Raw genomic sequence first — 13,432 nt, 5'->3', positions numbered from 1 at the left:
GTAGAGGTGCTTTGTAGTAGATTCCAATCTGTCTATTATTTTTTCATTAAGAGAACTAATCTCCCTTCCTAGGTTCTTTCTTTCTTTCTTCCTGTTTTTTTTAAGATTTTATTTATTTATTTGAGAGAGAGCGCGAGCACAAGAAGGGGGGAGGGGCAGAGGGAGAGGGAGAAGCAGACTCCCTGAACACGGGAGTCCAATGCAGGGCTTAATCCCAGGACCCCGGGATCATGACCTGAGCCGATGCCCCCCACCCCAGGTTCTTCCTAACCATATTACCAAAAGTAATGTTTATCTTTAATATTTTATTGTTATAATTTTATTTTATATCTAAATAGTTTTTAAAGTTTCTTAAAGTACCTAAAAATTTATTCCTATCAATTTTTATCTTTATTAAATTTGTTAAGGAAGTCAGACACAGTTTGATGGTGAATTTAATTGGTCTTCTTACTGCAGTATATTTTATAGGCATATCCAGTAAAGGATCTTCAGGATTGCACCACTATAAATCTGATTAAGATCAATGTATAAGAATTGCATTGAAATGTGTAGGATTTGCAGTAGGGGATTTTATATGAATAAATATATATATATTTTAGATATTTGAGTTTGTGCATTAAAATGCATCTTTGTTAATAATCAGTCAAGAAACTGGTGGCTTCAAAAGTACTAGTGTACTCCAAAACTATACTTAGATAACAATACAATTAATAAAAAATCTTAAAAATAAGATTTCTGCAAAGAAGTAGAAATGGTATACAATATTTTAATGATTCTCAAAAATAAATACTCATCATTGTCCTCTTCTGTTTATGAAATCCTACATTAAAAATAATAACTCCAACTTCTATAAATTTAACTTACAGTACATAATTAAAAAGAACAGAAAAAAACCTTCAAAAAAGGTTATTCTAGTAAAAGGATTACAAAAAGTTTGGTAACTTGAGAAGCTATTCTGGAACGTATGCTACTAGTTCAAATGTGCAAGCTCCAACTTAACAAATGTTTAAAATATTTGAGTTTTTAAAACAGTGCCAAAATAAACCACATCTTTTCTAGAGATGACATATTTAGCTAAGCATGAGCAATATAAATCTTTCAACCATTCCATGTATTTGTTTAAAAGCCTCAGGAACCACGTGCATTTCTAATAAAACATGAACAAAATACTGAAGTCACTGGAGCCTAACAGTGGACTTATAAATCAAATTTTTAAAAGGGAAAATGTATTTGTGTGTGTGTCAGTGTGTATACATCTAAGTATACAGATATATACATGTATATAGATATTAATAGGTCAATTGATAGGTTAGTTGTGAATAACAGTTATCAACAACAAAATAATGTCAGGAAAAATCTGGGTTCCATGCAAACCATATGTGAGAAGATAAAATGTGTAAGCCATGGTTATTTTATCATTATAATGACTCATTAATCATGAGTATTTGAAAATAGAAACTTAAAAAATATCTATGATCTTTAAAAATACTACATATAAAAATGCTTTTCTATGAAACTATATCCAATATTAAAACTACAGATTTTTAATATTCTAACATTTTTGTGAAGTAAACTAATTCTATCAGTAAGTGACTGACAAGATTCTTCAGTTTATTTGAATAAGGATATATACAAAGGACCACCTTTCTCATTGAATAAGGAAAATATTTTATTACATAAAATATTTCAAATATTTTAAATAATTTTAACGTAATGGCTTAGTTATAAAGGTAGAATTAAAATTTCTCATAGATTAATAATTAACTAATAACTTTGCTATAACTCCTCATACCTTGCTTATAATCAATAACCTTGCTTATAATTTGCCTATAACCAGTTCTATCTCTAACAGTTGCTCTAGGAGGTAAAGTAAGCCTTGAAGTTCATACCACCATTTGATAAAACTACACTGTCAGGTTTCAGCGTCAGGCCAAATTAAAAATAGTACAAAGAAACTCAAGGTTATTTTTTACTAACAATGAATTGTCACTCCTAATGAGTGAAGCCTAAGGCAAAGTATGCTGCTACTATAACACTATAGAGAGGTGATGTGATGCTATTTACCCATGCAGTTCACATTATTGCACTTCACTGAAAGAAATGCATACCATCTCCATTGTTAGCAAATTTATATGTATGTGTAGAAAAGAAATGGCACAATAATAACAAAAATTGCAAGAGTTAAAATTTTCATTTTTTTTTTTTTATAGAAAGGTTTAGAGAGGTATGGCTGTGTGGAGTTTAGTCATAAGACCTCAGTTGTAAGTCCTAACAGGTCCTTGGCAAACTCCTAGACCCTCTGAGTCTACTTCCTCCTTTGTAAAATGTAGTAATAATAACTATACTACTACAATTATCATCATCATTATGTGGTTGATATATATGTATATATAATTTACCATTATTGCTATTATGTGGTTGTTGATAGGATCAAATAAAAATACAGGTGTGAAAGGATTTTATAATAAATCAAGTGCTACACATGTTTGTATTATCTTTCTGCTTTTCTTCTGAACTTATTTTTACAACGGTAAGTGAATTCTCATGTTATCAAAGGAATTAGACTTGATAATATTTAAGGCAAACTCAAAGAAACATCTCTGGGCAGCATGGACTACTGAAATTGCATTATTACCGAATATGTGGAGAACTGATCTTCAGTGAGCTGGGCCATTCTTTCATAGACAAAAAAATGTAAAGACTGTTTGAAACATTGTTGGTGCACATTTTTAAGTGCCAGAAATCAATTGATAATATCTGGCTGTAATACTTAGCATCTGTAATTTTGTACAGGACTAATTTTCAAGGGGATGTGATGTTTTGGTAGTGATTATCTACATTCACAATAGTAAATATTAGAATTGTTTTATAAACTTAGCTTCATAATATCCAATTCTTTAAAAGTTCTGGATATTAATTACAGGAATTGGTTGCTCTAATCTGATCAGTTAGGGATAGGAAGAGATGTTTGGAAACTGCAAAATGTCTTTATGCTTAGAGTGTGTTTTATAAAACCCCAAGCAAAATAACTCAAGAAAGATTTGTCTCGTCTTCAGGACTAAACTGAAAATTCAAGTTTACTTGCGATTTATTTGAAGAGGATTCAGGAATGGACTATTTTGTGACAAGAACTGTTCCTCTTTACTTACCTGCATGACTTAAAAGGCACTGTTCCTTCACAAAGGAGCTCAGAGAGAAGACTCCAGGCCTGACCAAATTATTTCAGATTTCTCTATTTATCTAGTCACTGGCCTATGAAAGGCTATAATTCTCTTTAGGGCTGTAGAGGAGATCCAGTTAGCTTATTTCTAACCCCTGTTGTTCCTTATTTTCTAATTCTAATAGTTTAAAGAAAAATTAAAAGCAGGCAACATGAGTAAATTCTGAATTGGAACTCAATGGGATGGTTCTAACTGCCAGTTCATTTAATAAATTTAATGAGGAGGAAATTGAGTTTGTTAACATTATGATTCTTTTGTCACTCTGTGATAAAGCACCTTACATTTTCGTGCAGAGTAAAAAAAAAAAAAAAAATCACACAAATAATCTCCATTGGTGTATGAAAGAATGGTGCAATAAACTGTCCTGTTCTTGTCCCCAAAACAAGCAATGGTAGATAACTTAGCTCAATCTTAAAGATCAATTATAATACTGTATGGCCTTAGAAAAATTTTCACTTTCCTACAAAATTTTCACTAAGTCAATCTCTACTTGCCTATTTCATCCTGTTCCAGGCATAGTCATCTTCTACTGGCCTCTCATCTATTCAATCTAAAAAAAAGAAGAAATTTTTCCTATAGCCAAATACATAAATCTTAGTTTTATTCATAATTTCATATGATCAGAAGTGACTGCTATGCTGTAACTATTTAAAATTATCTTTTAAATAAAAGAAAAAAGTAGGTAACCAAACAAAATTGCCAGTTTTCTTTTTTTCCACGTCCTTATATTTTTACATTATAATTTTATTGTATATTGGGTTCCCCTCCTCCGCAACAAAAATTCAAGTGATAATACTTAACATGTTTGATGGCCTCTTGCCTTTTAAAGTCATGCTGGCACATGCTAATTTTCAAGCCAAAGGTGTCCCAGCCTATGAGACAGACTTGGCAATTTCTATAGCTTAAATAGAGTTCAGATAATTCAGTCACAACATTAAAAAGTGTTGACAATATGAATTTAAAAGTACACATGAACAATATCCTCTTTTTCTTTAATTGAAAACAGTTTGCATTATTTGTAGTGAAATAAACATCATGCCTTGATTAATGTAATTTTAAAATATCAAACTCTTATTAGAGCAAAGTATACATTTAATTCTTGGTATTTAGATTTAATATTCTTTAATACTAACAAAGATTATGTGTATGCATTGGAGGAAGACTATACACTCTCATGTCTGAGCTTCTCTCATCAGTTAAGAAATAAATTGTATATTGAAAAATGCATGTATTTGAAGTTTTGACCTAACACAGTGGATTAAGGTTTAGACAATATTTACTTTGCTGCATTTTGACTCAGAAAGGGCCATTTGTGAAGATATGACCTATAATGGTCTCTCGGTAAAAAGATTTATATTCAATACAGTGAGATATAAAATAGTTACAAAATAAGCTGCAACTTTATAGCTACTCATTGGTAAAAGTCTGTAGTTAATACATTTGGATAAATAAGTCAGCAGCAAGGTGGTTAAACATTTGTGATTTGATTTTATCTCAGCTTGGAATGTGGTTGGAGTGTCCCACTTCTAACAACTGTTTGCTAAGTTAAGGCTTTAGTGTTTACACAGTGTTGAATGAAGCAGCCTGGTCACCAGATGTGATTGCTTCCCCAGACTGCCGTTTTTTCAGTCAGATCACTGTCCTCATGGTCCCTGTTCCAACCTTCTTCCTCAGGACGTCCACCAGCCTTTCCAACCTAAGTTGGGGGCAGGAGGGCGGGAAGGGGAGGGGGGGAAAGAATACAAAAAGTGCAGTTATTGTCAGGAATGTTTTGGCTGAAAAAGAACAGTATTTGCCTGTGACCAAGCAGTGCTGGTAGTCATGTTAAGAGACAAAGCATTACTGTCAGCAAGACACACTGGTGCAGAGTGCCAAGTATCTGAGGTTAAAAAAACAGTAACAACACAAACTTTAACCCAGATCTTCAGATTATGTCAGCTTTAGATGCTACATGAAAAATATAACATACTCACTTCAGTACATTTACCTGCTTGCGTTAAGGCTACGGATGAATCATTTACTATGTAATGAGAAGATGGTACATGAAATGCAGAGCAGTTTCAAATTGATTTTTACCTAAGAAGTACATATTTCAGTACAGAAATACCATCGCTCTTACACCTGTTACTTAGCTACATAAGTGACACGCTGGTATGCTACACAATTCTGACACATGACATTTCTTCCTTCCCCCGAAAGTCAGCTGATGAAAATAATTAGGAATTAGCCAGCTGGAAAAAAACTTCACGTTTTAGTGGCATGAAAATCATTTAAATATACACAAATGATTTGATGCTAATAAAAACCAGACTTTCTGTAGTACATTTAAAAAGAAGCTTCTATTCTGAGTAATATAAACAGGCTAGCAATGATTCTAGTTTCTAGTCAAAGACAAGTGATTTTTTTTTAGTTGATTGAAAAAATTCACCAATTATACTGAAAATAAAGTCAAGAGTTCAGAAGTCCATTCTGTAGTGTTCTTAGGCTACTCTATGGGTGGGAGATGGCATTCATGCAGATCAGTGAGATTTTGCTTGACAAGAGATGATGGAATCAGACCACTGATTTTTTTCCTTTTATTTTTTTACTGAAAACATAAAACCTCAACAAAAAATCCCGTTTGAAGTTACACACAGAGAAATCTTCCAGTTTTCATATACACAATCTTCCTCCTCAAAGACTGGTGAGCAACATAGTCTAGTCTGCTCCAGCTTGCCTCATTTATATGGATCCATGCATGAGGGTCCTTTGCAAATAAACACAGCACAGAGCTAGACACTAAAGGAATGAGGGTATTCTTAGTGTCATACACACTGGTTTACATGGCTAATCAGCCGCATGCAACTCTGAAAGCTAGATCAAGTTTATTGTATGATTCTGCATATACTGAGTTCTGTTAACAGAAAACAAGAGGATGAAACAAAATAATTCAGTGCATCAAAAATCTTTGCTTTGAGAAATGCTAGTATTTAGAGTAAAAAGGCAAATCTTGCCTAAGTTTATTACCACAAATTTCTCAAATGTAAAAAATTATACAAAAGTATTATGTGTCCATTAAAACAGCTTCAGACTACTGAATGAGAAGATTCACTGGACAATTCACCGTGTTCACAGGCCAATCTGTATTAGTTGGATTTTCCCTAGTGATAAAAACTAGTGCTATCTTATACACCCTGAAATTGATGATTTATAGGATTACATAAATTCTTTAAGACAAAGTTTCACTAACCTAAACTTTGGAGGAGGGGCAAGAAAAATATCAGTATGAAAATTTAAATGTATTTTTAAAATATGATAGTAACCTCAATTAACTGTTAAAAAAGGACTCCCGATAGAAATATTGACAGGCCATTTAACAGCATTTTTTGGCATACATTGTAAAAAAGCCAGAAAATATTACTTTCAAGGTGGTTAGTTATATCCCTCCACCCTCATTTATACTACTATCAAAAAAATCTTCTTCATAATGTCAAAGTGAGCTGTGCTCTGCAGTTACTATTATTACTATGAACTCAGAATCAGTGGAACCCCAAATTACTGGATGAATCAGTGTTGTGCCTCTTTTGACTTCTCCTTTACTAACAGGCTCATCTACTTCAGTTTCCTTTTTATACATTAGGACATACTTCCATTTAGAACTCATGTCTTGCTAAGGTAAGAGGTTAGAAGGAAATACTTAAATATCACGTCTTGCGCTGTCTTTACTGTGTTTCAACAATTACTAGATCAACCACATTCTCAGTTTATCCAGGTTGAATGATGTATGAAAATTTGATCTCAGAAGTGAAAAAAAATGTCAATTACTTAGCTCTGTAAAAGCTCACTGACTCCTGAAACACAATGAGGCACCTAGCCCTTCCTGTAAGGAGTGGAATACACCTGCCAAACGTGGACGGTGCCAAGAGGAAGGTGGCTGTGTACGGCTGTCCAAGCAGCTTGCAGGATTCGCCCAAGGGCTATTCTTTACTGTCCAAGCTGACAACAGCCTTTAAAAAATTATGTAGCTTACTAAATTGGGTTCCAACTACTTTACATGTTACTCAGTGATAGTTTCCCAAGGGCTTCATGAAATAGGAAACGGGTTAGAACTAGGATTAGGATTTCTCCATTTTCAATATGAAGAAACTGAAGCACAGACAGGTAAACACTTATACGAGGCCTGCGGTAAAACAGTGACGTATCTGGGCCTGGTTTTCTTGTTCGCAGTTCAAAGCTACTTCCACGAGGGCTTTCAGACCATAGGTTGATGGATTATTTAGCTTCATTAAAAATTTTCTCAAGTTCTTACTGAAGTCAAATTGGGAAAGTAATTGTCAGTGTATTTCACCTGCTATTTTAGTAACACATTAAGAAAGTAAATTGATGACAGTGCACAGAATTAGAAAATAATAGTTACAAACTACTATTTGCTAGAGTACAATTTCTATATAAACTTGAAAAATATACTTAAAGCTATATTTTAGATAGAAAACTTATTTTCTCAATTAACGTTATTTTTATGTTTTCTATGTATTCAGATAATGTATATGTACTACAATGGAATACACACTTTTCCATCAGGTAGATGAACATAGTTACTTACCAATTTTCTTAATCAGTGTACTTTTATTTTTCACTCTTAATGAATATTGTGATATATTTTAAACGGGAATTCTTTTTCAAAAATTAACTTATTTCTTAATTAATTTAATTATTTTAAAGAGAGAGATTGCGTGAGTGGGGTGGAGGAGGGGCAGAGGGAGAGGGAGAGAGAGAATCTTAAGCAGGCTCTAGACCCAGTGTGGAGCCTGATGTGGGACTTGATCTCCGCCCCCCTCCCCTGTGAGATGATGACCTGAGAGGAAATCAAGAGTGGGATGCTTAACTGAGCCACCCAGGTGCTCCAAATGGTTAAGTAATTCTTAATACTGATTATGTGCCAGGAACTATGAGAAGTAAATTATGCACACACTTAATTTTCAAAGATAACTCCATGGAGTAGACATCATTGGCTGACAAAACCAAAACATATAGATAGTAATTTGATCAGAGTCCCACTGCTAGTGAGTTTTGGAGCTAGGATGCAATATTAAGTCTAATTACCACCTCTTTGATCTCTCTGATGTGCTATACTACTTCCAAAAGCACAACTTTTAAGGCTTATTTCTAAATTTTGGTGGGCTTGAATTACTCTTACTGATTATATATGTATATGTGTATATATATATATATATTTTTTTTTTTTTTTTTCCAACAGAAAGAAGTGAAAACAGAACAAATTCCTCATCACCAACAGAATTGTACCAAAGTAAAAATCTCACTGTAGGTTCCATTTTTGAGAGTTAATTCTTGTATCAGTTAATGTGAGAGTGGAAATTCTTATTGGCTTGACAATTTTCACTCCGGAAAAATTATTCCTTCTATTTTAGGCAATGAGGTTATCCCATCAAACATACTTGGCTTTAAAATTTTTTTGTTCAAGGAGAAAGAAACAGGGACATCCAAGAGAGATGGATAACAACCTCCATCCAGCAGAGGAGAGAGAAAAACCACTTGAAATGCTTCACTTAGGGTTTGCCATTAGTATCAAAGATCTTGCCTGCTTTCAACCATGGCAGCAGGGTGAGAAAAAGACTTTAAATGTAGATCTTTCTTTTAGGATTATGGCTGTTCTTCCTCTGCTGGTCTTTTTAATGTGGATTTATTTTATCACCTTTTTCTTTATGCTTTCCATACTTTCCTCAAAAACTGTTGTTTCCTTGATTCCAACTACATGCTTATTACTTCCAAATACACAGCCCCTATCCCAAAACTCCCTTCTGAGTTTTAGACTCAAATACCCAACTGCCTTCAAGACATCTCCTCTTGCTTACTGCACTGGCATATGACACTTAGCATATCTAAAACTAAATTAATTTTGCCTCCCATTCATGTTCAGTATTTATCTTGATTAATGTTGTCATTCATGAAGTTGAAAAACTTTAGAAAAACTTTGTCCAATTTATTTATTTATTTATTTATTTATTTATTTATTTATTTTTCCCATTTCAGCATGGACCTGTGAAAACCTTGTGATGAAACCACTAATGTAGACAGTGGGAAGCAATGAATGGGTTTTAATTCATCTAGTAACATCATTTGCACTTTAGAAAGATTACACAGACAAGAATGTAGGGATGGGATGGAAGCAGATTAGCCTATAGGTAGGGAGCCCAGATAGCTCCTGATTAAAATAATCCTAGTGAGCACAACACGTGAATGTATTTAAGGCCATATAACTGTACACTTAAAAATGGTTAAAATGGTAAAATTTTATGTTATGAAGATTTGCTGTAATAAAAAGAATATCCTAGTGAAACTTAAAGGCTTGAACTAGAACTGCAGCAGTGCAAATGGAAAGAAGGGGATAAGTCTGAAGAATGTCTAGGATACAGAATCCAAAGGACTTAGTGACTTTTGAGGGTAGGGTGGGGAGAGATGGGGTGGGCAAGGATTTCTCTTGGGTGTCTGGTTTTGGTGACTAGATGGATAGTGGTAACCAAGATAGTGTAGAGAAAGATTGGAAGAATTTGGTGTGTGTGTGTGTGTGTGTGTGTGTGTGTGTGTGTGTGTATGAGTTCAGCTTAGTACATATAAAGTTGAGGTGCTGGTGGGACATATAAGTGGGAATGTTAAGTAGATACCTGGATGTAAGAATCTGTGTTAAAGAGAATTCTAGGTTTATGATACAGATTTCAGTTCAATCAATAAGCACTTGTTTGGTAACTCCTATGTACTAGGTATTGTTCTAGGCATTGATTATTCAAAAAACAGGACATGGTCCCTGCTTATAAGGAATAGTAAGGTGGAGAAGTAGATCTTTACATGGATAACTCAAATAAGTTATTGGTAAATGCTGTTAAGAAAAGGATAAACACAGATATTAAACAGAACCTAGTTTGGGTAGGGGAGGATAGGAAAGGCATATAAAATCTTCCTGATTTTGTCTGAGTTAAGTATTGAAGAATAAGAAGGAAATAGACATCTTAAGAAGGGTGGGAGTGGAGAGGGGGCAGGATGGGCATTCAAGACAGAGGAAATATCTGTGAAGGCACAGAGGTATGAAAAGCATGATATGGGTCAAGTCCTACCGGGAGTATGTTTTCTTAGAATCATGAAGTAAGAGGTGGAGAATAGTAGGAAATGAGGCTGAAGAGGTGGGCCATGACTAGGTTGCTCTCGATTGTAACTGAAGCCTTTGGAGTAGATGGAAATGCTTAGAAAGAGAAATAAAAAAGGAGAAGAGAGGTGGGAATAGGAAAGAAACCAAATGAAAACAAATATTTAAAGTAAAGAGACTGGCAAAAGAATTTGAGGAAATCGGGAAGTAAAAGATGAATCAAGAATAGATGCTGTTACAGAATCCAAAGAAGAGCATTTCAAGAAGGCAGTGACCAACAGGGTCAAGTACTTAAACAAGATCAAAGTGAAAAGTGCCCATTTGATGTGGCAATTGGGAAAAATGACAGCTTTTGGGGGCAGTTTTAATGGCACGATGGAAGTAGGAGGAAGCCTGAGAGGAATGTGAAAATTGAAGGCTAGGGGTGCCTGGGTGGCTCAGGCGGGTAGAGCCTCTGACTCTTGGTTTTGGCTCAGGTCATGATCTCAGGGTCATGGGATTGAGCCCTGCATCAGGCTTGTGCTCAGCATGGAGTCTGCTTGGGATTCTCTCCCTCTCCCTCCTTCTCCCCCTCCACCTAAAGAAATATTAGGTGAGATTGATGATCCAGCTACAGCTAGAGACTACGAATTTGTAGGAGATACTGATCATCATAGTAGTATGACTTTTGTTTTCCACATCAGGTCTATACTTTGGGGATAATTCTGGGGAGGACATATAATAGAAGCAATTGAGAGCAGTTGTGCTCTTTCTCTTAAATAAATAAATAAATACATAAAATCTTAAAAAATTGAAGGCTAAGTACATGCTGTTTTATAAGAGCTCAGCTAGAAAGTAAAGAGAATTATAGTTATAGGGGGATGTATGGCTGAGGAAGTTCTTAAAGAAATGGATGGCATGTGAATGTAACTGTGGACTATGGGAGATAAGACTAGAGGAAGACTCTTTAGAGGGAAGGGAAGAAGGTGATACCTTTTTAAGTAGGGTCTCAGAAGATGGGATCATAAGCTTATGATCCCATGACTTATAGCATTATCTTAAAAATATGAATGGGGGTGCCTGGGTGGCTCAGTTGTTAAGCATCTGCCTTCAGCTCAGGTCATGATCCCAGGGTCCTGGGATCGAGCTCCGCATCAGGCTCCCTGCTCAGTGGGAAGCCTGCTTCTCCCTCTCCCTCTCCCTCTGCTTGTGTTCCCTCTCTCACTGTGTCTCTCTGTCAAATAAATAAATAAAATCTTAAAAAAATATATGAAAGGACATTTCTTGGAGACTAAGGGGAAAGAGGTGGGAAGAATACAGCTGTGGATACTTTAGGTACGGAGGAAGTTAACTGACAGAACTTATGTCTGCTAGATTCAACTTTCCCCATGGAGTAGGAGGCAGAGTTTTCTGCTGAAAACGTAGAGTAAAGAAAAAAGCTAGAGGAAAATGCTGAAGTTTAATGTGACAAGAAAGGGAGGTGACTTGGAATATGTAAAAGAAATCTTAGGTGAGATTGATGATCCAGCTACAGCTAGAGACTACAGATTTGTAGGAGATACTGATCATCATAGTAGTATGACTTTTGTTTTCCAAATCAGGTCTATGCTTTGGAGATAAATTTGGGGAGGACATATAATAGAAGCAATTGAGAGTTTAAGTATAAGATGACTGTGTCCTTGAGAGAAAGTGATTAAACTTAGAATTCAGATTGGGTAGAGAAGAAAGTGAGTCTGTAAGGGGTTGTTAGTTCAGAAAAAAAATGAAAGGAGCAAGGGACCAGATGTCTTGATTAGTGCTGAAGCTAAAAAGCTAAAAAGCAAGAGTAGTTGGAATAAGGCTGTGGTTATTGTGAAAGAGGCAATTTTGATCTTAGGATTTCAGATGTAGAAAATTCTGCCAACATCCATTGTAGCTGAAGTGGATAAGAGGTAAAAGTCATTAGCATTCAAGAGACAAAAGAATAGGGCATATTACTGACATTGATATTGAAGTTTCTGAACATGAATGCAGAAGTTGGGGTAGAGAGGAAGACACTGAATCAGATGCCTGAAATACATTTTAAGGGAATGGCACTGGGCAGATCAGTAGATATCACTGAAGAGGAGAGGTAGTGAGTGAGAAAGCTGGGTGGTGTAAATCTTAAAGGAGGGAGGGTTTTTACATCAATGCAGAAGGTCTGAAAGTAGCAAAGGGGAACCAGAAGAACCCTCCTTCCTCGTATTTGGGGAGGGGAAGAAGACTGGTGTCCAGTGGGCTGCTAGGAAACAAGTGTCCTTGGTAAATTCAAGTTTCAGGTAGAATGTGTTTGTGAAACATTCAGTGTGTAAGTTGTAGATAGATGCAAGGTAGTAACAATGGAAAGAAGGTTCCAGAAAGCAGACTGAAAAGAGCTGAGATCAGAGGAATAAAGAGAAGGAGAGAAAGATGGGGAGGGAGGAATCACCGAGCTAATGAGAGAGGGAATAGCTAATAGATGGAGTGCACCCACTCTCCCATTATAAATTGTAACTGATGAAGTAAGAAGTTCTTGCTCTGTTTTAGCCACCAAATGTAACTGAGGAATACAGACAAAGATACACTGATGCTAATAAAAATGGACATGTACACATATGGACATATACACATATATTTATGAATACATACGGACATGGCCATATAAATATGGATCATCAATTTCACTTTTCTTCACAAAAGAACACATAAGAAATAAGTAAATATTATATGAGGAAAGAATGAAGTTGAGAAAAGAAGACTATTTACATCTGAAACACAATGAAGAAAGAGTTTATAAGTGAAAAGGTGAGGGTAGGAGTAGATAGGAGAGTGGGTTGAAAAGTCATGGTGAAGAAGGTAGTAACAATGGGGAGTGGTAAGAATAGGGAATTGAATAAATAATTATATGGCCAAAAATCATTCCTTATTTTAACTGGAAACTGCCTCCTTGAATCTCCCACTCACCTACCTGGACCTACCCTTCAAATGGTTACCCTACTTGATTTCCATATGAGGTGTCGTCAAAATGTTGAGAGCTGGTCATGTCTTTATGGTATTTTATTATTTATTTATTTACGGTATTTTTATTATTACACTT

The 13,432-nt window shown here is 35.2% G+C and overlaps 1 protein-coding gene across 13 annotated transcripts in view; it reads right to left on the bottom strand.

Moving 5' to 3' along the window:
- Nucleotides 1-750: 750 nt before the first annotated feature.
- The window catches only part of MIPOL1 (mirror-image polydactyly 1), a 306,247-nt gene continuing 293,565 nt past the window's right edge, over nt 751-13,432 (bottom strand). For 12 of the 13 annotated variants that reach the window (XM_078053584.1, XM_078053586.1, XM_078053590.1 and 9 more), the window contains one exon: nt 751-4,917. In XM_078053584.1, the coding sequence (XP_077909710.1) occupies nt 4,851-4,917 (67 nt within the window). In that variant the 3' untranslated portion in view covers nt 751-4,850. The remainder of the gene's footprint in view (nt 4,918-13,432) is intronic. The other variant, XM_078053589.1, reaches the window with a different exon arrangement.

Source organism: Halichoerus grypus, chromosome 8 (genome assembly GCF_964656455.1).
Source record: "Halichoerus grypus chromosome 8, mHalGry1.hap1.1, whole genome shotgun sequence".
Taxonomy (NCBI): domain Eukaryota; kingdom Metazoa; phylum Chordata; class Mammalia; order Carnivora; family Phocidae; genus Halichoerus; species Halichoerus grypus.
Note: the sequence above shows the minus strand (reverse complement) of the source record. Positions and strands in the feature narration are given on the sequence as shown.